Consider the following 26,055-nt stretch of genomic DNA (forward strand, 5'->3'; position numbering starts at 1 on the left):
ACTCAGGGTGGTCTGCGGGTGACAGTGGGGCATCTACTGGACCTGGTTAGAAGGTAGGAGGGAAAAGATAATATGCCCACAGCATCACTCTGACTGTGACTCTAGAAACAGACAGGGCCTGTGAGGAAATCAACATGATTCCCAGAAAAAATAAAACATGTCGATTTCTTAAGACCACACCTCTGATGTCCCACAAACAAAATTTGTCCCACATTGTTTTCATAGATTAGACATTAGTTTGAAGAAACGGTTCCTAAAACATGAATACCGGCCGGCAGGCTGCTGTACTGTAATGGCATAAGAAAATAAGATGCACGATACTCCACACCTCCCTCTACACATCCGTTTACAGCAGCGCCGACACAAAAAGCTACGAAGCTAGTAACCAGGTGCTTGATATACAGTAGCTAATTAGCCCGTAGCTTGTAGTTACCAGATCATTCTCACAGGCTTATTTTCTAATAATGGATGCCAACTTACTCACCCTGCTTTACATGTGCAGTTAGACACCATGATTTTGTCCTGGTGAATTTCAATCTGGAGTTTGTGAGGTGTTTGTGACTTCCACATACATCGCCTACACCTAGCATCAACTCTTATGTTGTCATCTGCTGTGTCCGCAATCCAAATCTCATGGATATATCCTTGTGTAAAATAGTTCAGGCCTTTCTGTAGAACTCTCTTAGAAGGTAGTGGCATTTGGCAAATAACATACAGCAATATTGTCAGGAATCTTTGAGAGAGTCATCAGATATGTGCTGTTCAGTTGATATTAACTTAATAAATTAATAAATGTATTATTACATTTTATTTACTTGATCCAAAGCTTGTAGGGCATAGCAACAGTAACTAGGGGGCCAGAACTTGCCGCCTGAATAGGAAAGGTCTATTGCATTTAGTCAGTGTACTACTCCTCGCCAGAACTCACAAGTGCATCTCCCCTATAAACAAGTGACTAAGAGCATAATCTAGTGCTTGAGTCAAAGTGCAAGAGTAGCACAATAAAAAATATAATTTGTGCTAAAGAGGGAGGATCTTGGTAGTATTTCTTGGAGAGGTGAGTTTTGAGCCTACGGCGAAAGATGGGCAGCGACTCTGCTGACCTGACGTTAGTGGGCAGTTCATTCCACCACTGGCAGTGGTTCATACAAAGTTCATACTGTATGTGTGTAATAACCTTAAGCCAGTAAAAAATATACAAAAGACATGAACAATCCACTGACCCTGTTAGGCTGGGTGCTGGGAACACAAACTCTTGTAGATGAGGGAAAAATAGAGTTCTGCACACCAGATAAAGTGTATCTCCCATTAAAAATGATTTTTTTTTTATTGCGAGTGTAAAAGTAAAGTGACGTTTCGAGCAGAGGTCTGAGGAAGAGCCTTTGTGCTCGAACTTTACTTTTTCACTCGCAATAAAAAAATAAAAAATTTAATGGTAACTATCTGGTGTGTGGAACTAAATTTTTCCCTTATAACTTTAAACCAGGACATCTAAAGGATTGGTGGCCTCCTGGTTAGCGGGTTTAGCGACAGATGAGGTCTGGAGGAGAGGGGAATGTGTTCGTCCTCTTCTCTGGCTCCAACATCTCAACTGCCCTGTTTTTGTTTTCGCTGTGTTTCTGGGGGCTGCACTTTGTTATCTCAGACTTGAATGACTTGACTGGGTGGTGACTTCATTAAGGGTGGCTGTAGTGAATTAATATCATGTCTCCTTGTGTAGTTCTCAGGGTCCAGCGCAGAGTGCATGAAGAGAGTTTACGGCAAGTTCTGCAGTCGCCACAATGAGGCGGTCAACTTCTACAAGGAGCTTCTGACCAAAGACAAACGCTTCCAGGCTTTCATCAAGGTAGGTCTTCATGTTTCTGGCTATACAAACTATCACAATAAAAGTAGCTTACGGCACCATTTGCTCACAAAAGATGATATTTTAGTGCACCGAACGGTACCAGAATAAGTTGAATGTTCTGCCTTTTCTAATGGCTTCTGTTATTCTGTCTTTTCAGAAAAAGATGAGCAGTAGCATTGTCCGCCGGCTTGGCATCCCAGAATGCATCCTGCTTGTGACCCAGAGGATAACAAAGTACCCAGTGCTGATGCAGAGGATACTACAGCACACCAACGGTGAGCCCAGCCTTAGTCTCGCATAGCCAGACCTATTTCCACACTTCCTTTATACTGCTGGAGAAAGGTCTGGCTGGACTCATTACCATTCAGAGATGGGGAGGGGGGGGGGGGCTGTATTTCTTTAAACCAATCACAATTGTCTTCGGCGGAGCGGTTGCTAAGTTGTTGTTGTTGTTGTTGTTGTTGCTGTTGTTTCACGTAGTCTGGGAGAATCTCCCATCGCCACTGATTGGCCGACCACATGAATCAGCACCACTGATTTGGGCAGCAATAAACGAATGAAGCTTATCCACAAAACGTATATCCATTGAGTCAGACGAGCCCAGCCTTCACCTTTAATATCATATCTATATACAGCACTGCTTCACACTGAGTATTTGAGCGTTAGTCTCTCTGCTCTTTATAGTTCTCACATACAGGACGTTACCTACTGTTCTTCAGAACAACAGTTATCTTAGTATCACCCTCTCCGTCTTCACCACATTTTTCTATCTTCATCTCTCTCCATCTCCCTCTTTCCATCTCTCTCTCAATCTCTCTCCATCTCTCTCTTGCTCTGCATCTCTCCATCTCTCCCCCCCCCCCTCTTTTTCTCTTTTCCTCTCTATCACCCCCTCGCTCTCCCTCTCTTTCACTCCATCACACACAGACACACACACACACACACACACACACACACACAGCGAAGCCAGTCAACAGGACTCTAATGTGAAATCTCACACCGTTGGCTGCCATCTTGGCTGGAAAGCCGGCCGTGGGCCAGACTAGCGAGGCCGTGGGCCAGACTAGCGAGGCCGTGGGCCAGACTAGCGAGGCCGTGGGCCAGACTAGCGAGGCCGTGGGCCAGACTAGCGAGGCCGTGGGCCAGACTAGCGAGGCCGTGGGCCAGACTAGCGAGGCCGTGGGCCAGACTAGCGAGGCCGTGGGCCAGACTAGCGAGGCCGTGGGCCAGACTAGCGAGGCCGTGGGCCAGACTAGCGAGGCTTTCCTCATGGCTGAATCACCCGTCTGTGTTTAAAGAAGAGGGGAGAGAGAGAGTCAGTCCTCCAGTAAATACACCGGTCCCAGGGGGGGTGACCTCTGCTGGCCACATGAGGTGGCCCCTCCGTGTGTACATTCACAGTAATCAGCCTCCACATTGGCTGTGCGTGCGTGCGTGCGAGTGTGTATAGGATTGTTTACGGGACTCTGGTGTCTCATTTGAAGAGGGTTGATCCTGGAGGTGATATTAGAGGGGTTTCTGCTGCCATGCTGGTTCTGTATACAGAGCCCCAACAGTGTGTGAACATGAGGAGAGTGTGCTGTGTTTGAGCTACACTTTCTAGGCAGCTGGTGACTGCGTGTGTGTGTGCGTGTGTGTGCGTGTGTGTGTGTGTGTGCGTGTGTGTGTGTGTGTGTGTGTGTGTGTGTGCGTGTGCGTGTGTGTGTGTTTAGCTCACCTGTGTCTCTTTGGGTGTTGCGTATGAAGAGGCCTGGCACGTGTGTGTCTGTGTTTGTGTACTTTTATGCGTTAAAGCCTGCGGCGTAGTACTTCCTTTTAACTAGGCGTAGTAGAACTAGCGACTAGCTAGCACGCGTAGAAAAGATGGCCGCCACGCGTCTCCTGCTGTTTCCTTCGGAGCGTCGGCTGCGGTCGGCTGTGCAGATTCCTCAGAAATGAACGCGGTGCAAAAAACCCGCTTGTCTAACGGGTGCGCGTCATTAAACAGACCTGCAAACTTGTCACCTTTTGGCTACAGTCACCTTTTTTCTGTTAACCACGGTAGTTTCAGTGAATCTAGAGGGTTTTAGTTTTGTATGTCGTCACCTTTTTCACTACTCCAGAGTTTGCAGGTCTGATTAAATAGCAAGTACACCACGGCCGCAAGGATGCTCAACATCAGCTTACCGGTGGTGTCCTATGCCCCCCCCCCCCCCACACACACACACACACACACACACAGAGGGAGAGGAGGACCACGAGGACCTGACGGAGTCGCTGCGGCTGGTGAAGGAGGTGCTGGCGGCGGTGGACAGCAAGGTTAACGAGCACGAGAAGAAGCGGCGTCTGAAGGACATCTACAGCCGCACGGACAGCAAGTCCATCATGAGGATGAAGAGCGGACAGATGTTCGCCCGGGAGGACCTGGTGAGGGGGCGGCGGCTTATACACGACGGACCACTACAGCTGAAAAACACTCAGGGCAGACTAAAAGGTACGGACACACACACACACACACACACACACACACACACACACACACACACACACACACACACACACACACACACACGCTCACTGACTGACTGACACACACACACACACACACACACACTCACGCACTCTCTCTCTCTCTCTCTCTCTCTCTCTCTCTCTCACACACACACAAACACACACACACACACACACACACACTCCCCCTCACTCAGTTCATCTTTGTCTCATGCACCAAACCAAACCAAACAAACAAACCAATTTTTTTGTGAGCTTCTGTTCACTCTGCTTTACTCCACATTGATGTTGTAAAAGGCGCTGGGGTGCCCATGCACATGTACTACTCAAATAGTTCCACTAAACTTCAGAAAAATAAAGAATATTTATTTATTTTCCTTTATACAGTTCATCCTGAAATTAAAAATGAAATAAAGGTCTTCTACTTTGACTGGTTATGTTTTCCTCCATCTCACCCCCTCCCCCTCCTCCTCCTCCTCCTCATCATCACTCTAACCTCCTCCTCCGTGCTTCATCATTATCTCCCTCCAGATGTCCAGGCCATGCTGCTCTCCGACATCTTCGTCTTCCTCCAGGAGAAAGACCAGAAATACGTCTTTGCCTCCCTGGTATGTTATTGATTTAACCTCCTACTCCATCTCTCTCTCTCTCTGTCTCTCTTTCTGTTACTTTTCTCTATATATATCTCTTTCTTTCTTTCTTTCTTTCTTTCTTTCTTTCTTTCTTTCTTTCTTTCTTTCTTTCTTTCTTTCTTTCTTTCTTTCTTTCTTTCTTTCTTTCTTTCTTTCTTCCTCTCTCTCTCTCTCTCTCTCTCTCTTCCTCTCCCTCTCTTTCTCTTCCTCTCTCTCTCTCTCTCTCTCTCTCTCTCTCTCTCTCTCTCTCTCTGTCTCCCCCTCCCCCCTCTCCCCTGTAATAAAGAGCCAGTGTGTTCAGTGTCAGTAGGAGGGGGCCGTCAGAGTTTCCTACCCCACTGTTGCATCTAAGCACATCCTCGGGATTAGCTCGCTGGCTAGGCTAGCTGGATAAGGCGTTGCATAATGCTAGCCTGCCCTGGTTCGCTGGCTGTAATAAAGTCAAGCTGTAACGTTGGCTCTGCGAGGCAGGAGGGCCTCTTGGCAGTCACCTGGCATCTGATCCTGCAGTTATACAAGGTTTTCACTGGTTTTTCCAGGCTTACGCCAATTACACTTTCATGGGTAGGGTTGGTCGAACCTCCCTCCCTGTGGAAATGGTAATAAGCAGGTCCATCATGGAAAAGATGTCTGTGTTGGTCGATTGGTCACAGTACATTGGGCTAACCTAAGCTATTTTTAGACAGAACAACCTACGATTACATAAATGCAATTGTTTACTATGAACATGATTATTTTGGTTTGAGATGAGGGATGGTATTGTTTCATGACACAAAGGTTTGGTCTAGACCAGTGAAACGACAGTGGAACTCCAGAGAGGAGTGTGTCCAGCCGGTGTTGACGGACAGTACAGTGAGTTATCATTGAGGTGCTTTCAACTGGAAACTGAGCTGATTCAAATCAAATCAAACTTTATTTGATTCGAAAGGTGGCTGACGTATAGGCAGACACGGATATTCACCCTCTCTATTCTTCCACCCTCCCTCTCTTCCTCCCTCCCGCCACTCCTCCCTCTCTTCCTCCCTCCCTCCCTCCCTCCCTCTCTTCCTCCCTCCCTCTGTCCCACCTCTCTTCCTCCTCGGCAGGACCAGCGCTCCACAGTGATCTCGCTGCAGAAGCTGATCGTGCGCGAGGTGGCGAACGAGGAGCGCGGCCTCTTCCTGATCACGGCGGGGATGGAGAAGCCGGAGATGGTGGAGGTGCTGGCCAGCTCCAAGGACGAGCGCAACACCTGGATGCAGCTCATCCAGGACGCCATGCACTCCATGTGAGTTCCCCCTCTCCCTGTCTCTCCAGCGTTTAGACGGAGCCCGGGCCCAGCCACTCCTAGTGTAAGCCGCCTCCCCGGGACCCTGGCGTCTATAGAGGGATAATGGCTAACCTACTCTGGGATATTCTTGACCGGGCATGCATATCCTAATGCTCTATCTGCTTAAAGGACAGGCCGTTTAGCCGGGGGATTAGTCCCTGGACACAGGAAAGAGACGGTAAGGTGTTTACGACTCTGGCTTTGAGGTTCCTCCTGTAACCTGCTGGCTGTACCTCCACTTCCTCAGAAGGATTACTAAGAGGGTTACTAAGGAATATGTGGTGCTGCGAAAATGTGTGGCCATAGAAGCGAGATGGTGTGTAGCTGCTCTGGGTTGGGCTGGGGGGGGGGGCAGGATGTAACATCTCTGGGTTGTGTTGTGTAGTACAGGATGTAACAGCCCTGGGTTTGGCTGTGTGTGTGAGGGGAGGGGGGTGTAACAGTTCTGGGTTGATCTATATAGTACAGGATGTAACAGGTCTGGGTTGGGCTGTATAGGGGTGCAGGATGTAACAGGTTGGGCTGTATAGGGGTGCAGGATGTAACAGGTTGGGCTGTACAGGGGGGCAGGATGTAACAGGTTGGTCTGTATAGGGGGGCAGGATGTAACAGGTCTGGGTTGGGCTGTACAGGGGGGCAGGATGTAACAGGTCTGGGTTGGGCTGTACAGGGGGGCAGGATGTAACAGGTCTGGGTTGGGCTGTACAGGGGTGCAGGATGTAACAGGTTGGGCTGTACAGGGGTGCAGGATGTAACAGGTTGGTCTGTATAGGGGTGCAGGATGTAACAGGTTGGGCTGTATAGGGGTGCAGGATGTAACAGGTCTGGGCTGTATAGGGGTGCAGGATGTAACAGGTTGGGCTGTATAGGGGTGCAGGATGTAACAGGTCTGGGTTGGGCTGTATAGGGGTGCAGGATGTAACAGGTTGGTCTGTACAGGGGTGCAGGATGTAACAGGTTGGGCTGTATAGGGGTGCAGGATGTAACAGGTCTGGGTTGGTTAACAGGGAGAAGGATGATGATGAGGGGATCCCCAGTGAGACGGAGGAGGATAAGAGACAGTTGGAGACCAAAGCCAAGGAGATGAGAGGTGAGGGGGATTACTGTTTTATTGTTTGTTTTATATGTGTGTGTGTGTCTGTCCGTCCGTCCGCCCGCCCGCCCGCCTATCCATCAAATCTGTAAGTGTTTGTACAGTAAACCGACAATACATGATCTACACAGTACAGACTTCAATAAGACTTCCGATTAAGTCCCTCCCCCCCCCCCCTTCTCTCCTCCCCCCTCCAGACATGTTGAGGAAGAAGGACGAGCAGATCCTGGCTCTGCTGGAGGAGAAGATGAAGGTGTTCAGGGACATGTGTGAGTGTGGCGGGGGCCCGCTGGAGGAGCAAGGCCCCAGGACGGCGGTGTTGTTCAGGGCGGGCAGCGAGGACGCGCCCAGGGGGGAACCCATCATGAAGGACGCCCTGCAGGAAGGTGGGTGTCAGACTGAGGGGTATTCAGAAATCGGAAATGTACTTTTTGTGATGTTGAACCTAAATGATTCAACCTTTTCCTCTGACCGGTTCTGTCTGTGCCTATCTGCTAGCAGCGTATGTCCTGGACTCTGTCAGTAACATGATTACTATAATGTGATTACTGACATGTTCTCTCTTGTTCCGTGTGCGTGTTCCTGCGGATGCCTTCCTGTTTGCTTGTGTGTGCGCCTGTGTCCTTGTCTGTGTGTGTGTGTGCCTGATTTTTTTTTTGTGTATGCGTGTGTGTGTCCTTGTCTCTGTGTGTGTGCGCGCCTGATTTTATTTGTGTGTGTGTGTGTGTATGCGTGCGTGTGTGTCCTTGTGTCTTGGTGTGTGTGCATGTGTGCCTGATTTTATTCATGTCTGTGTGTGTGTCCTTGTCTCTGTGTGTGCATGTGTGCCTGATTGTCTGTGTGTGTGTGTGTCCTTGTCTGTGTGTGTGCGTGTGTGTGTGTGTCCTTGTCTGTGTGTGTGTGTGTGTGTGTGTGTGTGTGTGTGTGTGTGCGCGTGCGTGCGTGTGTGTGTGTCCTTGTCTGTGTGTGTGCGTGTGTGTGTGTCCTTGTCTGTGTGTGTGTGTGTGTGTGTGTGTGTGTGTGCGTGTGTGTGTGTGTGTCCCCTTGTCTGTATGCGTGTGTGTGTGTGCATGCGTGTGTGTAACAGTGGAGACGTTGCAGGCGCTGGTGAACGGCAGTCTGGGGGGGGGCGTGTCGCTGGGTCAGCAGCAGCAGGTGGCGTGCGGTCCTGAGGCTGCGGCGGGCGGAGGAGGAGGAGGAGGAGGAGGAGTGGGGCCCGTCTGTCTGCCCCGGAGGGCCGAGACCTTCGGAGGCTTCGACAGCCACCAGATGAACATCTCCAAGAGTAAGCGAGCCGGGGATGACAGGCCCCGCTGGGCGTCTGACTGGAGCTCCACGGGAGACGATGTGATACCGTGTGGTCTGGTGACGTCACGCGGGGCGTACCGCAGGGGACCCGAGGAGCACATGGTACCCGGTACCCTGCAGTAGAGACAGGACACACAGACGGTGCTCTAGGCCCCCCTTTGTTGTTTTGCGATGCACAACTAAATAATAATTTCATACTAGGCCCTTTGATCAACGGCTAGATCATATCTAGTGCTGGTATAAAATGCTATAAAACTTGTATAAAACGCAGCTTGGCCAAATGAAACCCATCTGTCGCTTTGATTCTCAGCTTTCAGCATCCATTTCTACAGCTGAGTATGGGGCTGGGCTGGTACCAGGACTGGGTTGGGATTGGGACTGTGTTGAGGCTGGGGCTGTGTTTGGACTATGCTGGGTCTGGGACTATGCTGGGTGTGGTCTGCTCTGGGGCTGTGTTGGGACTAGGACTGTGTTGGGGCTAGGACTGTGTTGGGATTGGGACTGTGTTGGGACTATGCTGGGTCTGGGACTATGCTGGGTCTGGGACTATACTTGGGCTGGTCTGCTCTGGGACTGGGACTGTGTTGGGATTGGGACTGTGTTGGGTCTGGGACTATGCTGGGCTTGTGTTGGGTCTGGGACTATGCTGGGCTTGTGCTGTACTTCACTCCCCTGTGCTCACGAGAGCGTCTCCTCCGACAGACGGAGACAAGGAGGAGGAGGTGGACGCGGTTGACCTTCGCAGGACCGAGTCGGACAGCGTACTGAAGAAGGTAGGTCGGCCGGCACTGACCCGCAGACACCTCTCTGCCTCTCTCTCAACACAACCCTGCTGTCCGAGGCTGACCCGCTAGGCGTCTGACCCCAGGGCGCTGAGGCGCTGGCGGCCCTGTACTGTGTGCATAAACACCGCCATTACCATGGATTTAGACTGCTCCCCAATGAATGACCTGTTTGATTCCTCCTGCCAGCTACGGTAGCTAATGGTGGCCATTAGTTCCAACTCCAAACTCCAATAGAAGATGGGAATAAATGGGTCTCCTCTAGTGACTGTAGGGCTCTCTGGCACACACACACACACACACACACAAACACACACACATACACACACACAAACACACACACACATACAGTACACAAACAAATTGTGACTGTAGGGCGCTCTGGCAGGGGCCTTGACACAGGGGGAGGTTCTTAATGTACAGCATAATGACATTCTCTCAGGTTAGCGCACACACACACACACACACACACACACACACACGCACAGTATATAGAGATACACACAGATACATGTGAGTGTAGTATGTAGTATAAAACCCTCGTGTTCTCAGTAATGCCTCAGCTGTGTGTGTGTGTGTGTGTGTGTGTGTGTGTGTGTGTGTGTGTGTGTGTGTGTGTGTGTGTGTGTGTGTGTGTGTGTGTGTGTGCACGCGCACGTGTGTGTGTGTGTGCTCTTCACAGGGAGGACATGCCAGCCTGCTGCTGCTACTGAAGAGGAACAGCGAGGTAAGACAGCATGGGATAGTAAATATGAAAATATACTTATATAAATATGACTGAACCCAGCGTTTCCATTGTGCTCCTGACACACCTGTGTTGTCCCGTGTCCTCCTGCAGCAGGTCCTCCACAGCGTCACGCATCTCCACGACCTCCTGAACACGCTGCAGGTTCGTCTTCTCCCCCTCCAGACACACACACAGCCAACCACAATCCATCATCATCCACGTCATCCAGGCCAGGGGTTCCCAACCTCTCCTCCCCAGAGCCCCACTAACTTACACCTGAGCCCCACTAACTTACACCTGAGGGAACTGCGCCCAAGTCCTTGTGAATGTCCGGTCTGTGTACAGTACGTTCTACGGAGACCGACACACACTGTACGTTCACAATGACTTTTGGGGGGGGGGCGGTCAAATTCCATTAGGTCTAAGTTAGGGTACAATGAGGCGCTTTGACAGTTTAGCACTAACGTTAATGTTGACGCGATTCAGAGTCTTAGACTTTGTTCTAGTCTTTGTTGAATTTCTCTGGTATTGTAGTGCGTCAGATACAAGGATTTTTGGCCCCTCATCACTCATAATCATGTATTTCGTTATTCGACTGCTGTGTGAAATCTCCATGACATGATTCTTAAACAACTACTTGTCAAGCTCAAATAGGATATTAAGGCCTCGAATCGTTGGCGATCTGAGCCCTTAAGGGGGGCCCGGACCCCGGGTTGGCAAACCCTGATCTAGGCCATCAGATCGCGCCCCGTCGCCTTGCCTCATCCTGAGTTTGTGTTCCTCCCAGGCGGTGGTGGTTCAGCAGGACTCCTTCATCGAGGACCAGCGGCAGGCCCTGACCGACCGGCCGCCCTCCTCCGCCTCCTCCGCCTCCTCCTCGCGCGCCTCCTCGCGGCCCAACTCCCTGATCGAGCAGGAGAAGCAGCGCAGCCTGGAGAAGCACCGGCAGGAGATGGCCGCTCTCCAGCGCCAGCAGGCCGCCCACGCCGACGAGAGGAAGCGGAGGGAGCGCGAGTGGGAGCTGCGCGAGCAGCAGCTGACCGACCGCGAGGTGCTGCTCCACGTGCAGGAGGAGGAGACGGGGAGGAGGCGCAGGGAGCTGGAGGAGGAGCGGCAGGAGCTGCAGAGCAGGAAGGAGGACTACCAGCGCGACCTGGAGAGGCTGAGGGACGCCCAGAGGAAACTGGACAGGGACAGGGAGCAGGTGCTCCGGGAGATGGAGAGCGTGGAGCAGCTCAGGCTGGCGGAGGTGAGGGATGGTAGATTACAAGCTTCACGCCGACAACAAGGGTTACAACTACCGCACTTCCTGGAATTCTGTCACAGCAGTGTAGAACACAATACAGTCTGTGTGTGTAGACATGCCTTGCTACAGTAGGAGTACATCAGTCACAAACTAAGGATAAACTACTGTGCTGTAAGCAAGTGAATAGGATTTGGAATTACTTTGAGAAATTCATGTGGTTCTTCATCCGTGAGATTCAATTGAACAGTTCCAATGACAATACAGTCACACTCAATCACTCTGTTCCTATTACTGCCAAAGGCCATTTAGACTAGGGCTGCACAATTAATCGTGAATTAATCGAAATCGCGATTATGACCTCCGCAATTAACTAATCGCAAAAGGCCGCAATTAATGTGATAAATAAGTTTGCTTTGAATTGAGTGTGCTAGGACTACACGGACGAATCACAGGCGCTTATGCTGTCTGACCAATCACATGCGTTCCCGCTGAGTGCGCTGTGCGCAGCAATTTCACTGAGAAGACAGATAGCAGTAGGTCAAGACCAGTGTCACAAGAGTACCTGCAGCCGTGAGTAGTGACAAAATGAGAGAAAACGAGGTCAGCGAGTTGGTAGCAAGAAAGGGATCAACGTCCATGATTTGGGAGCATTTTGGTTATTATATATTAATATTATATATTAAATATTAATCGCAATTATTAATCGCAATTACCATTTTGAAGGAAATAATCGCAATTATTATATTTTGTCATAATCGTGCAGCCCTAATTTAGACTTTAACCAGACTGTTCTCAATGAGCTAACTCCCTACTGTCCTTCTCCTCCTCTCTTCTCATTGTCTCCTGTTCTCCTCATTCTCCTCCCCTCCTCATCTCATTCTCTCCTCCTCCTCTCCTGTTCTCCTCCCCTCCTCATCTCATTCTCTCCTCCTCCCATTCTCTCCTCCTCCCATTCTCTCCTCCTCCTCTCCTCCTCATCTCATTCTCTCCTCCTCCTCCCCTCATCTCATTCTCTCCTCCTCCTCCCCTCATCTCATTCTCTCCTCCTCCTCTCCTCCTCATCTCATTCTCTCCTCCTCCTCCCCTCATCTCATTCTCTCCTCCTCCTCCCCTCATCTCATTCTCTCCTCCTCCTCTCCTCCTCATCTCATTCTCTCCTCCTCCTCCCCTCATCTCATTCTCTCCTCCTCCTCTCCTCCTCATCTCATTCTCTCCTCCTCCTCTCCTCCTCATCTCATTCTCTCCTCCTCCTCCCCTCATCTCATTCTCTCCTCCTCCTCTCCTCCTCATCTCATTCTCTCCTCCTCCTCCCCTCATCTCATTCTCTCCTCCTCCTCTCCTGTTCTCCTCTCCTCCTCCTCCCATTCTCTCCTCCTCCTCTCCTCCTCATCTCATTCTCTCCTCCCCCTCTCCTCCTCATCTCATTCTCTCCTCCCCCTCTCCTCCTCATCTCATTCTCTCCTCCTCCTCTCCTCTTCATCTCATTCTCTCCTCCTCTCCTCCTCATCTCATTCTCTCCTCCTCCTCTCCTCCTCATCTCATTCTCTCCTCCTCATCTCATTCTCTCCTCCTCATCTCATTCTCTCCTCCTCCTCCTCTCAGCAGCGGATGCAGAGGACGCCCTCCAGTACGTCTGAGGACTCCCTCAAGTTCCTTGGCGGCGGCGGCGTGTCCCTGGGGGAGCAGGGGGAGTCCACGGAGCCGGGGGACCTCTCCTCCTCCTCCTCCCCCAGGAAGACCCCCCCACCACCCAGGCTGGAGGCCAAGTCCAAAGCCAAGAGCCTCAACCCCTTCTCCGTGAGGAGCAGCGGGGGTCCGAGCAGCGAAAACCAGATGCCCGGCCGGCTCCTGCAGCTGTCCAAGTCCAAGGACAAGAAGGACAAGAAGAAGAAGAAGGGGAAGGGACAGGTCTCTCAGGCAGCAGGTAGGACAGACCTGGACGCACCAAACACTGTGGATATAGCACCATTATGAGTAATATCATGCTATTATGTTTGTTTTGGACTCGCTTTGTAAGATCAGAATCACATTTTATTTCCAGGTAGGTTTTTACACATGCTAGGAATCTGTTTTGGTCAGTTGGTGCGTAACACTGATGTAGACAACATTAGACTGAGTGCAGGGACTAGACAGGAAAGTAAACATCTATAGTAACACAAGGAGTGAAGGGCAAATACAAAAAACAAAATGGTGTACAATGTACAGATAACAACAGATGAAGTATTATTAGAGGGGAATAGTAGATGGCTCTGAAGCACACAGCAGCCGCCAGACATCGAGGAATCAGAAGCCCTTTGTTTTGAACCAGGCCAAACACACTCTCGCCTGTCGCTTGATGTGGAGTGACAGGCGCCCGCGAGTAGCACTCAAGTCTATTTCCAGGCTGGCATTCTGCAGATTGAAAAATCCCAACTTGACGTGTGACGCCGTACGCTTCATGCATCAGTATCACCCTCGAAGCACTGGATATCACTCATAAAAAGGGCTGCACTACTACTGTAAGAAAGGAAGGGTAGATTTACGTTGGTCTATTTAGACCAAATGACAGTAAAGGTGAATGTCCCTTCTCTGCAGATTGTCCCCAGCACCTCCCGGAGCCGACTCTGGACGGGGAGATCTTCTTCTGCTGAGATGCCTCCTCTGCTCCCGAACAACAATGCAATGCAACGTCCCACTCTCAAATCTACAGCACCAGCTGAATGTAAGGCCAAGCTGCCAAAGTGCCCAGCCCCCACAAGACCCCAACCTCCTCCTTGAATAATTCACACACACACACACACACACACACACACACACACACACACACACACACACACACCGCACACAGACACCTCTCACTCACCTGGAGTATAGAGTAGGAAGTGGAATGTGACGGATCTCATATGAATCATAAGCTCCATGTACAGTTATCGGTCTCGTTGCTCTCTCTGTTGACTGACCTTATCAGGAATCCTCAACACAGCGGATCCCACTTGTATATCACATAAACATGAACATTACAGACTGGTATGCTTGACAGCAAGAAACAGAGACATTTCCTCAAATGAACAAGTTGATCCAAGAACCCTGAAGCTTTGGGACAATGGAGACAGGAGCATCAGTGAATGGGTACACAGGTGACCTGTCTGAGACTGTGTCCAATTCCTTCAGCGTTTCATTCCTGCCAACGATGGTGAAGACTTGCTTGATCGGCTCACTGACTGTCTCTGAGCACCGAACTTGGATGTGGTCCTTTATCATTCCAGGTGAGATGAAATCTTGGAACTCCCTCTCTCCCCTGTGTTCCAGTGCATATAACCTTACATGTAGCATACTAATTTGTTTTTCCAAGGGAAATGTTTCAATTAATTTGTCTCACATCCAATGATACACTCCGTTGACGTTTCTAGTGAGTGGACAAAAACATAGATAAACGATTGAATCACACCAGTTGATCGAAACAGATGGGACCCTGAAACTGTGAGACACAGATACAGAAAAATAACGATATTTTTGCCCAATTATCAAGGGGTTAGAGAGGTTGGGGGTTTAGGGAAACATTTCTCCTCAATTTCTGCCAATCTTGACAAAGGAGGTCCCGTGCAAGGAGCCAGCAACAAAGGTGTGTACCTTTATCCAGAACATGTCAAGACATGTCATATCCTTATCAATGTATCACTGATGTGAATCTTCAGATTCAAATAAATAAATAAATAACATGTTACTATGGAGCTAATTAATAAGGGCTGAAACAGAATACATGATGCATGTATCAAAACCCCAACTGGGCTTTATTTTTTATTTTATTTTATTTCCAATTCCTATGTTGTGACCCTTAACCCTGCAGGACAGGTATTCAAAGCATAGTAAAATACCACAATATGCTTTTGTCAAGGAATGCACTCAGTAATCACCCTGTATTAACACTGACTCATTATTAGTGCTTATTAGTTATATCTGTGTCCACAGATTTCAATTCCTGTTTGGGTTCATGTATTGCTACAGACTTCAGAGTTCATTCTACTGTGTGTTGAGTTAAGAGGCTTCAAAATGGCCAGTCAATGAGTTGCTTCTTGTCATTTGTATATTTCTGGAGCATAATCCTATCTAATACTGTACATGGAGTCTATGCTTTTTGGCCTTTTTTTTTTTTTTTTTTACAGTTAATTGGGACGCTGGCTTTAAACAACAGCTAGAGGGCGCTGTAGCAGTGCCTAAATCTATTTCAAGCAATTCAAGGCTAAACATTGGAGACCAAGGGAGTTGTTTTTTGATTCATGCTGTGCAGGGTCGACAATTTTTCTTGGATTTTATTCAAGTCATTGCCATTTGTAGATAATGTAACAAGCTTGGATAGACCCACCTTTCAAAAAGTGACAATGGCACTCTGGTGTTCATAATTGGCTGAGGAAAAAATATGTTGTCAGAACTCATAATTGGTTATTAAATGAAACCAATTCGTACTACAGGTATAATGGCTTTAACAGAAACGACATAACGCCTCGACAGTCCATCCTGGTACAACACAGTCATTATAGCAAGCTCTCTCTTCAAGGGACAATCAACAGATTCAAGCCAAGCAAATACAATTCCCAAGCGTGATGGACCTCATATGTCTATATATATATATGATAACCCTGTCCACGAACCTTGTGTAGCCTTAAATACAAAGATGAAATGCACTAGAATATAACCCAGCATCTTCTGTACAGGATGTGGAATAGGTTTTATACATCTGCTTTGGAAGTATAAGGAATTGTTTGTACTAAAAGGTACAGAACGGTTTTATTTCTGACAAGGTAAAAACAAAAAGGGCAAAAAACAAATATGTAAATATGACTTAAATGTAAAACAAATTCTAATGTAAGAGTATTAATTATTTGTTTGATTTGTGATTTATTGCAACATTTTGTAAGAAGGCTTTATTTATCTTTGATGCTCGCCTTTTCGGTGATGTTCAGTGTAAAGTCATATTTCTCTCATATTAAAGAACTATCATGTCAAGCTTATCTTGTAGTTCATCTCATTTGAAGCTTAACTATTCTATGGGAATGACATGTCAGTCACACTCATTCAGCAGCACAGGAGCCACACAACACAGAGAAACACCTGATACTGTCCCTCCGCTCCCAGTGTGTGATCTATTCATGTCAGTGTGTGGGTCCGGTGCGTCGTCTAGCTTGGTGTGAAGATGACTCTGTCCGTCTTCAACAGGTTGGAACATACTGGACTCTATAATCTAGTCTCCATCACAGCTGACATCCCATAATTTCAGTCTGCCCCGGGCTATATCTCACCCAGGGCCTGGGATCAATCTTGCCATTATCTAACCATGGGATATCTTCCTGTCTGCTCTCAAAGCCGCCCCCCTTCCAATTGGTTTATCCTATAATGTCACAAACATGTTATCATTAAGATTCCTTACCCATCTGTCAGTGGGATCTAGACTGTGCAGAAAGTGGTGGTTAATCTGTCTCTGTGTTACATACGGTCACTGAGAGCCTGTGGCTCTGACACTCAGACACCAGCATCACAGGGAGACACGTCACCTCGTAACTGTCTTCCAGTGGTGTGTGGAGAGAGAGAGAGGGAGAGAGAGTGAAAGAGAGACAGACAATTACAGAGAGAGAGATGAGCACAAGACGGAGACGGAGATTGACATGACAGACAAGACAAGACATGGTCAGTGGATTATTTTTTATTTTTTTAAACTGAAAAGAAAAACACGTGCTGTTCCTCTCAATAGATCATGTGGTCTAAGAAGCATGCCAAGCATCCTGTGCTGTTTGTGATAAATAATGCATAGCCTTCACAATTTCTATATGGATGATAACCATCTTTTTTTATTTTATTTCCTCCAGCTAAAGAAAACAGAATGCTTGGCTGAGGAAGCGAGGGCAGAGGGAAGGAGAGGAGGGAAGGAGGACCGAGGCGATACTGCCAGCTCCTCCATCTTATCCAGCTATGATTTAAGAGGCTTGTCTCTTTGGAGGTGCAGGGTGCGAGGGGGGCATTCAATACTTTTACTACAGTATGAGTCACCTCAATTCACTTTACTACCTGCCACTGTTCTTCTTAATGTCCCCATAGGACCCAGGCGGCAGATTCCAAATCTGTTTTATTGCCATTGTAGTTTTTCAACATACAGTACTGTACTGTACAGTACTAGGAATTTGCTTGAATAACATGAGGACAACATTGGACAGGGTGCAGGGACGAGATAGGACAGTGGAAAGACAGGACAGTGCAAAGAGCAAGTACAAAATACTAGTACAAAATAAGATAAGATATAAAAACCAGGCCAGGTCCAGCCTGGCTTAGGTGCGTGGCTGGCTTGTTTCTGTTCAGGACTGGTAGGATGGAAGCTAGTTATGCCACTGAAAAAGCTTTGAATTGAAATGACATTTAATAATGTCTGATAAATTAAGATAGGTCTTGTCGCCTGAACACATCAGTTCCAATGCTTCCAATGCTAATCCAGCACAATAAGAGCGGGATAGCCAGTTAGCTCATGAGCTCACAACAACGAGCAGCAGCTTCCATAACATTAATGGTAGCGGTCAGTGGCTAAAGCAGTTACACTGATGATTCCTGTAACATTAGCTATTTTGCTGCAATTGGTTCAACTTCTGTTTCTGGACAAAAGTCATTACATGCTGTATGCACTTCCCTTTAGGTGGTGAAGTAAGTAGACAGTAATCTCTGAGAATGTCCCGCGTGGGAGTCCAATGCTCTGACCACTACTCTACTTGTGGAATTTAGGTAAGGGATAAAAAGGTTGGAGTGAAATGATGAACATGTGGAGGTTTGGGGTATAGTCCCATAAAGTCATCCCCACCGGGTCTTGAACCCCGGTCACCCGGGTGGGAGTATAATGCTCTATCAAGTCAAGTCAAGTAACACTTTATTGTCTTTACAGTGATTTCTGACCACTACTCGTGCAGTGGAGATCAGCAGGTTTATTTTGGTGTCCTTCTTGATTTTGGTGTGCTGGGACTACTGCCTCTTGTGGTGCCAACAGAGAGATGCAGGCCAACATTGTCGGGAGTAAGGAGGGAGGGAGGGAGGGAGTGATAACCAGACGAACGCTATACTAGGTGCGCTGGCTTACAGCCACGCACAGCAACATACAACGTTTAGTGCAGTCAGTGTATATACAGTGAGTGTGTAAAGTGTAATGTGTATGTGAGTGTGTGTGTATAGTGTGTGCAGCGTGATATGTGAGTGCAGTGTGTCCTTTGTCCTACAGTACTTGGTTTGTGAATTTCACACAAGCTTACTTCATTGCAGAGAGCTGCTAGATTTTGCTGTGGAGCCGGTACCCAGTAGATATAGGCTACTATTGTATATTTTTTTAAGAGAAAAGTGCATATTATACATAATGCAACAGCTGATAACTTGCAATGAGTCTAGAGCTCACTTGATATGCTTCACAGCACACGTAATTTAGCTAACAGTTGGTGATTTTGCCTCTGACTCAACTGAAACCACAATGATAGATATTAATGTTTACTCCATCCCTTTTTTATCAGTAATGTTCTTTGACTGGCCACAGCCAGGGTCGTTGTCTGGTCCTGTAAACACGAACACAAACACACACACATCTACAAAGCCTCGTCTCTCTTTGCTGTGTATTCATTGTCTTGAGATCACCAATGCCGGTTGCCTAGCAGTGCAACCTGTTGCTAAGGAAACGGTCAATCTCAATGATAGAGACAGATCTCATGTAAGCACCACTTTATGGCCTCCAAAGGAGTTATTGAGGTGTGATAAACACTTTAAATTGTTATTGGCAGCCCAGGAGGGCCATGTTAATTCACATGGACAAGGATAGAATATGATACAAACAGACATGGACTCAGACCAGGGTAGGACCTAGGCTACATAAAAAAAACATCCTTTCAGATACTTGTCATATATGAAAAGCTGTTCAGATAGCATGCCTGTCTGCTGCCTGAAGCGGACGCACACAAATAATGGCCTCAGTTGATTACAGATGTAGCTATGGAACCTCTTAATGGTCCTTATAGTAGCCTAGTTACCTGAGGTCCTGGCCAGAAATATCTATCCTCCAATGCTTCATCTGGAAGGATGGGACAGATGTAACAAATCCTCCCTTTCCAAAGAAGTGTTGAGCAGCCATTTATATATATGTTGGTATGTTGGAGCCAATTTTGGAAAGAAAATAATTAGTTGTGCCGTGAGGCGCACAAGGGTGTTCACTGCTGTCTATGCATGTGTGTGTGTGTGTGTGTGTGTGTGTGTGGGTGTGGGTGTGGGTGTGTGTGTGGGGGGGGGGCGTGGTTGGGGGTGTATGTGGGTGGCTGGATGGGCATTTGTTTGCACCATAACTAGAAAACAAATAACCCTACGACGTTCATACTTTGTAAATATATTCCACCCAAGGTAGGCCCACTGTGTACCTGATAAGATTTTGGAGTGGATCTGAATTACAGGGCGGATCCACTAATTATTTTTCTCTCTCATTATGAAAGTGTATAGAAGTTATTAACACTTCCGACCCACCACTAGTAGGCAGCAACGACTACCTAGTGTTGTAGTACTCAAGACGGTCTTGGTCTCAAGACCACTTTTTGAAGGTCTCGTCTCGGAATCGACCACATTTTTACTTGGTCTTGTCTCGGTCTTGGACACAGAACCTCTGTGTCTAATAAAGTGACTGAGGGCGACAGGTGGTGTTGTCTATTTCTAAGGATGTCGGCAAATTCATCCATCATAAAATGTGGTTATGTAAATCACAAGGACGTTTGTGCAAATCTACACTAAGAGAAAAGCACACAACATACCATGATGCCACACTTACAGAGACTGCTGGGGCCACATCCAAATTTTAGCATTTAGAAAGGAAGCATAAAGAAATGTAAGCTCGTACCAAAACAAGATGCAGCACTGTAAGAATAGCAGGCACGGTTATTCTTACGGCCGCTGTAGGTCTAATTATGAGGCCATAGATAGGGCACTGTTAGAATAGGGCGCACTGTGTGTGTGTGTGTGGTTGTGCTGGAGTGTTTTGCCACAAACAAAATCTTTTAGGGTCACCAAAATTCTAGGGCCCCGGGCCTGGTCTTGACTCAGCCTAGCCCTGCCTTGGTCTTGGTCTTGACTCAGCCTAGCCCTGCCTTGGTCTTGGTCTTGACTCAGCCTAGCCCTGCCTTGGTCTTGGTCTTGACTTGGTCTCAACCCCTAAAAGTCTTGGGGGCGAATTCACAAAGGGATTGCGCAGGTTTTTCTGCCGGAGGGTGAAATACTGTGCTAATTGCGTTGCCATCATCGTAACGTTTCTGTGCACTTGTGCTATTAGCGGATATTTAAATGAGATAATATGGATGGAGCATTTCATGGCCATTTCTATGCAAATAAGCCTCAGTACAAAAACAGTCCAATTCAGAGATCAGCTCTAATTGCCACACACAGTTATAGTGAAATTATTTGCGTCTTCAGAGAGTTGGTGGTAGTTGAAGCGCATTTGTGGGGTGTCATGGCCAGCTTTTCCGATGATCATGGCAGCAGTTGTAGCCAGGCGAAGGCATCATAATGCCAGCTGTGTATGTGAGAGAATATAATGAGGAGAATATCACTTTTTGATTTTAAGCGAGACCGAAATCATCCAGAGATACAAGTTGCCAGCTCAAGCAATTCTTGCTCTATTTGATGAAATCAAGGATGATATTGAGCCTGCCACCCAGAGATCCCATGCAGTAGGCCTACCTGGCAATGTCAATCTGCTGTCAACACTCCAGATTCTTGCGTCTAGCTCATGGGTTCCCAAACTCCATCAATGTGGGCCTCCCCTCTGAAAACAGTGACACACCCGCACCCCCCGAACCCCCCAAATTTGTCCATTTTGCAAGGCAGCATTAGCTAGCCCATAACGTTACACAGCTAAGTTAGCTCGGTGGCACCTGTTGTTAACTTTATGATGTTTTCGCACAATACATGCCTGCGGGGGGAGGCTCTCTGCACTATCCACTAATTTAGTATACATCTCTCCCATTATTTATTTCGATTGTCTGACCTTTAAAATCATGTTTCATTCATAAAAACCATTGACAATTCAAAATAAAAAATGTTTTCCTTCCCATCCCTCCGCGCCTCCCCGGAATTTCTTTGGGGCCCCCAGGGGAGGCCCACCTCACAGTTTGGGAATGCCTGGTCTAGCTCCTTCCAGACTCCTATTGCAGGTACCTCTGGACTATCACAACCATTCATCAGCAGCAGGGCCGTATGAGACGTTTTACCAGCCATTCTTAGAGTGGCAAGATGCACCAAACTTCCCCAAAACAGCCGATAAATTACTGCGGTCAAGCCAGCCGACAAGTCGGAAATCACAGTCAAGTGGTCTGCCCTTTATTTCCTTTAGCGCTTCCACTCGCGTTATTGCGGTAAAGAGTTTTTTTCGGTATAACACCGGGTTGCCGCACTGTATAGCACTGTATTATTATTTATCATCTGGCATTAAATCCTTTTAGGCAGCCCAACCGTGTTTGCGTTAGAATGTGATCAGCGCAATATTTTTCAATTTTGTAAACCTCCGCAAACTAGGTAGCCTAGCAACATAAACAATAAAAATAGCTGCCTTAAGTAGTTCCGTTTCCTGAATCCCCTCTGCGGATTGATCTACACATCTACAACGGTCGCTTCAATACAAGTCAATGGATTTCATAAAATGATCAATAAAACCCTACAGGATTCATACTTTGTGGCGAATTTGATGTCAGAACACCAACGGACACCAATTACACCCTTGATGAGCTTCTTGTCTTTGAAATCGAGTTTAACATGTTTTTGAAAGATTTTTCAAGGAGCCCATCCACATCCATTGTATGACCAAAACGGTGGTAGAGCAATTATCAGACTTTCTCAAAAGTTCTAGTTTTGTCAACGTTTTGATCTGAACCATTGTATATGATCATAAGTAACCTTAAAGGACAATGTTCGTTTTTGACAACCGGACCTTATTTACGACATATTATAAGACGTTTGACTCACCGAGATCCCTTTGGTGTAGTTCGGAGGCCTGTAGAAGAAATTTAAAATCCAGCGCGAGCCAAGTATATCCATGTAATGGCGGCGGACGGGGCACTGAGAATGCAGCTTCTAAAAAATTTATTTTCTGCCATGAAACGGTTCATTCCTTTATCCAGTATATTTCAACCATTACCGGCACCTCTCCAAGACTTCAGCGGGCCTTTTCTTCTTCTTTCTTATCCGTAATCATACAAACAGGAATCAGGTGGTCTTTGAGATGGGTAAGATCAATAGCAAATCAGAAGTTTGTCTCTCCTTTGTAGAATAGCGAAATATCTAGAGTAGGCTACTTCCGGAAAACTTAAAGAATATCCAAGGCACACTGTTTTGTAGAAAAAAATGAAAAGGCCTTTATTAGCCTATTCCATGGCTAAGGCAAACATGAAAAAACACGATGATACGTTTCAGCTCAAAAGAGCCTTCCTCATGACTTTGTACTACAAAAGGAGACAAACTTAATCTTCTTGATTGTCATTTTTGTGTTGTTCTCTGGGTTTCCAGTTCTATTTTTCACAGAGTTGAGAGCTCCGGGAGTTGAAGCACATGCAATGAATAAGATTATATATCATTTCATATACTGTATTCATATTCATGAAGAAAATAATCACGCTTCCACTCCTCCACCACAAAGGAACATGCATCATGGGTGGGGGACAACATGTTTGCTGTTGTATGAAAGCTTGTTTCCAACAGCTAGAGCCTCTTGGAGGACTGCTCACTGCTCACAAACTGGTACCATGCTCTCTTGGCTTCTCACATCTACATTTCATCCATCTATCAGCTGCGCCCCCCCTCTAATTTGTCGACATCTTTGAATGCACCAGGCTGTCACATATAGCCACTCCGGGCTGGTGCTACTGAGGGGGACTCAGAAGTAGGCTTATTTTGCCATTAGAATGCAGCTAACAAGGTCCGCTGGGATGACTGCTGCACCGCAATTGATGTGAGTTTATAATGGTTAAGGGGCGCTGATAACGCTCTGCCAGGAATACCCCAGTGGTGCCACGCTCCCCTTCTCTACGCTCTTCAGTTTGAGGCAATGCTGGACCCCATCATCCCCAGAGCTTCTCCCACTGTTAAAGAAAATGGCTTTTAATGGATTTATGTGCTCAGATCTTTATCACTAAGCTGCCTTTACTAATAGCTTCTCTTTGAAGTCCAGGGCCACATCTTTAAGAGAGATGGTGTTTTCCATTGTTATGGCCACTTAGTCTTGTATAGTAGTTTGTACTGTTGGCTTGTGTTGTGTGTGTGTGTGTGTGTGTGTGTGTGTGTGTGTGTGTGTGTGTGTGTGTGTGTGTGTGTGTGTGTGTGTGTGTGTGTGTGTGTGTGTGTGTGTGTGTGTGTGTCATGAGAAAAACAATTGATCTGTGTGTGATTAGGCTACCCGGTATTGAGTTGATAGTCATGCTGTGTAAATATTGTGACATAATTCTTCAAAGTAGCACGCAAACCTTCAAAGCTCTCTCTGCGCTCTCTGTATAGTTGGATTTGCATAAGATGTGCTTACTGTACCTCAGAGTTTTGATTTAAGACTGTTGCTGGAAGCTGGAGTGAGTCCTCTGGGCAAACACATGCATGCACCTGCATTTATCAGAGCTTCCCTGAGCTCATTGCCAGGGAAATGGGTCAGTTGAGTTTAATTGAGTTCACTAACTGTGGGAGGTAAAAAGAACATCCTGGTACCCTGTCGTCCTACTTTAACTGTCCCTTTAAATATTCAGCTGAACCCCCCCCACCATAACCCCTGTAATGTGGAAAGGAAGAACTCGTATGCTATGCTACTAAATCAGTGTTGGTATTCTGTGGGTCATACTTGACAAAGTATGAATAAGCAGCAATAAAACATTTGCATTAAAATGAATAAGCAGCGCTAAAAATAAATGTAACAAAGTGCCAGGTAAGCCTTTTTGCAATGTACAGGTATGACTGCATCCTGTAGCCAACGCACCTGTTTTCAAGTAATTTCTTGAATATTGTTAATAGTTTTTCAAGCTTTTGGGGCCTTACAGTAGCCTATCCATCCAATTAGTAAGCTACAGTATTAGCCTACCACCGAGCTGCCCCACCATCTTAAATTAAATATCAATCAGGTTTCCTTTAACCATATGAGAGAGTTTTTACAAAAGAAATCAGTCTTCTTAGCTTTGCATTGAGAAAAATATTTTGTCATCGGGTGAAGTTAATTGCGCAGTTGGAGGGGAAGTAGTAACAGATTACTGTGAGACCTTCTGTTTCCCTGATGACTGCTGGGAAGTTGGATGGCGGCCATATTAACCTGCTGATAGCAACAAACACATGGAGAGATGCAGTGTACTGGCTAATTAGTGGAGCTGCTTTTCCCAGCTGGGAGAACCATTTCCTCACACAAGCATGTCGTTTGTTAGCTCTCGATCCTACTGGAGCTCCGTTAGCTCTGAACTTCCATCGATTTGAGAAAAAGGAACGCCTTGAGGAGAAGATCTCAGGTCGGGAGATGGTTTTCTTCAAGCCAAAACAACGATGACAAGGCAAGGTGTTATGTGTGAACCATCAGTCCTTGGCTGTCGGAGATCTGTCAAATGATCATTTGTTAGAGGACAATCTACCTCTCTCTCTCTCTTTCTCTCTCTCTCTCTCTCTCTCTCTCTCTCTCTCTCTCTCTCTCGATGAAATGACTAGATAGACATGCTGTTATTACCTGTAGGAAATGTATTTTGGATCCAAAACAAGCATGCTACAAGAAATGACAACATGTCAAGAAGTGTGGCCCCTTGTCATGACAGTGTTATGTTTTGAAGCCTACTGTATGTGTTGTGACACCTAGCATAGTCCTAGCATTGATCTGGTCATTAGGGGCCAGGCAGCCTCAGCTGTCGCTCCCTGTATTTCCCAATATTCTTCTTTCTAGGGAGTCTGACTTGCAATGCATAAAAAATCACCAAACTTTGCACATAGTCCTTTACCAGAAGTCCTCAACTGGCGCTGTGGGCCAATAGTCTTGATGGTGGCACTACAGCAACAGTCTAAAGTTTAAAACGTAAAAAAAAATCATAAGAAATCAGCCGTACGCGCTCACTTTGCAACCACCACCAAAACGTAGGCCCAAGTGAGTAGAAACTTACATATGCTTCGAGTTGGTAGGAATTATGAAGCCCATCACTCTGTTTTCCTCAAAGGTTTCAAACCCTACTCCTCATACATTTTGTCAATTGTCACCCCAATTGCCACACTGCATCTCCAGACTGTCCTCCACAAACGATCTTCACAGATTTTTGAAATATCAAAAACTGAGCCCACAGCGCTTCAAAATGTATTACTGTAAACAATATGTAGCTACTGGAAATACTCGCTCAATAAATCTCCAATGTTCATGAAAAAATGACACAATTTTCTTGGTAGACGCAATGTGAACATTTTCAGAATTTTATCTCAAAAACTGAATTTTGGACAGTATTTTGAAGTCTGTCCTCATTTTGTCCCCTCAAATGACTGCTGTTCATACAGGAAAAAATACTAACCACAATCCTATAGTACAACAGCAATGTCTCCACCAATAAGAGCCTTTGTTGTTGGCAACCCTGTCCCAATAGCAAACTGCCAGGTTCTCACTTG

General features: G+C 46.9%; 1 protein-coding gene across 6 annotated transcripts in view; it reads left to right on the forward strand.

Moving 5' to 3' along the window:
- Positions 1 to 16,396, forward strand: part of akap13 (A-kinase anchoring protein 13) — a 91,131-nt gene extending 74,735 nt beyond the window's left edge. For 5 of the 6 annotated variants that reach the window (XM_084436893.1, XM_084436892.1, XM_084436896.1 and 2 more), the window contains 14 exons: positions 1,721 to 1,846; positions 2,004 to 2,121; positions 4,068 to 4,319; positions 4,868 to 4,944; positions 6,054 to 6,235; positions 7,285 to 7,367; positions 7,568 to 7,756; positions 8,458 to 8,655; positions 9,381 to 9,451; positions 10,143 to 10,187; positions 10,299 to 10,349; positions 10,975 to 11,436; positions 13,036 to 13,357; positions 14,008 to 16,396. In XM_084436893.1, coding sequence (XP_084293019.1) covers positions 1,721 to 1,846; positions 2,004 to 2,121; positions 4,068 to 4,319; positions 4,868 to 4,944; positions 6,054 to 6,235; positions 7,285 to 7,367; positions 7,568 to 7,756; positions 8,458 to 8,655; positions 9,381 to 9,451; positions 10,143 to 10,187; positions 10,299 to 10,349; positions 10,975 to 11,436; positions 13,036 to 13,357; positions 14,008 to 14,063 — 2,232 coding nt within the window. In that variant the 3' untranslated portion in view covers positions 14,064 to 16,396. The remainder of the gene's footprint in view (positions 1 to 1,720; positions 1,847 to 2,003; positions 2,122 to 4,067; positions 4,320 to 4,867; positions 4,945 to 6,053; positions 6,236 to 7,284; positions 7,368 to 7,567; positions 7,757 to 8,457; positions 8,656 to 9,380; positions 9,452 to 10,142; positions 10,188 to 10,298; positions 10,350 to 10,974; positions 11,437 to 13,035; positions 13,358 to 14,007) is intronic. The other variant, XM_084436894.1, reaches the window with a different exon arrangement.
- The last annotated feature ends 9,659 nt before the right edge of the window (positions 16,397 to 26,055 follow it).

The sequence above is a fragment of the Borostomias antarcticus genome, assembly GCF_949987555.1.
Source record: "Borostomias antarcticus genome assembly, chromosome: 4".
NCBI lineage: Eukaryota > Metazoa > Chordata > Actinopteri > Stomiiformes > Stomiidae > Borostomias > Borostomias antarcticus.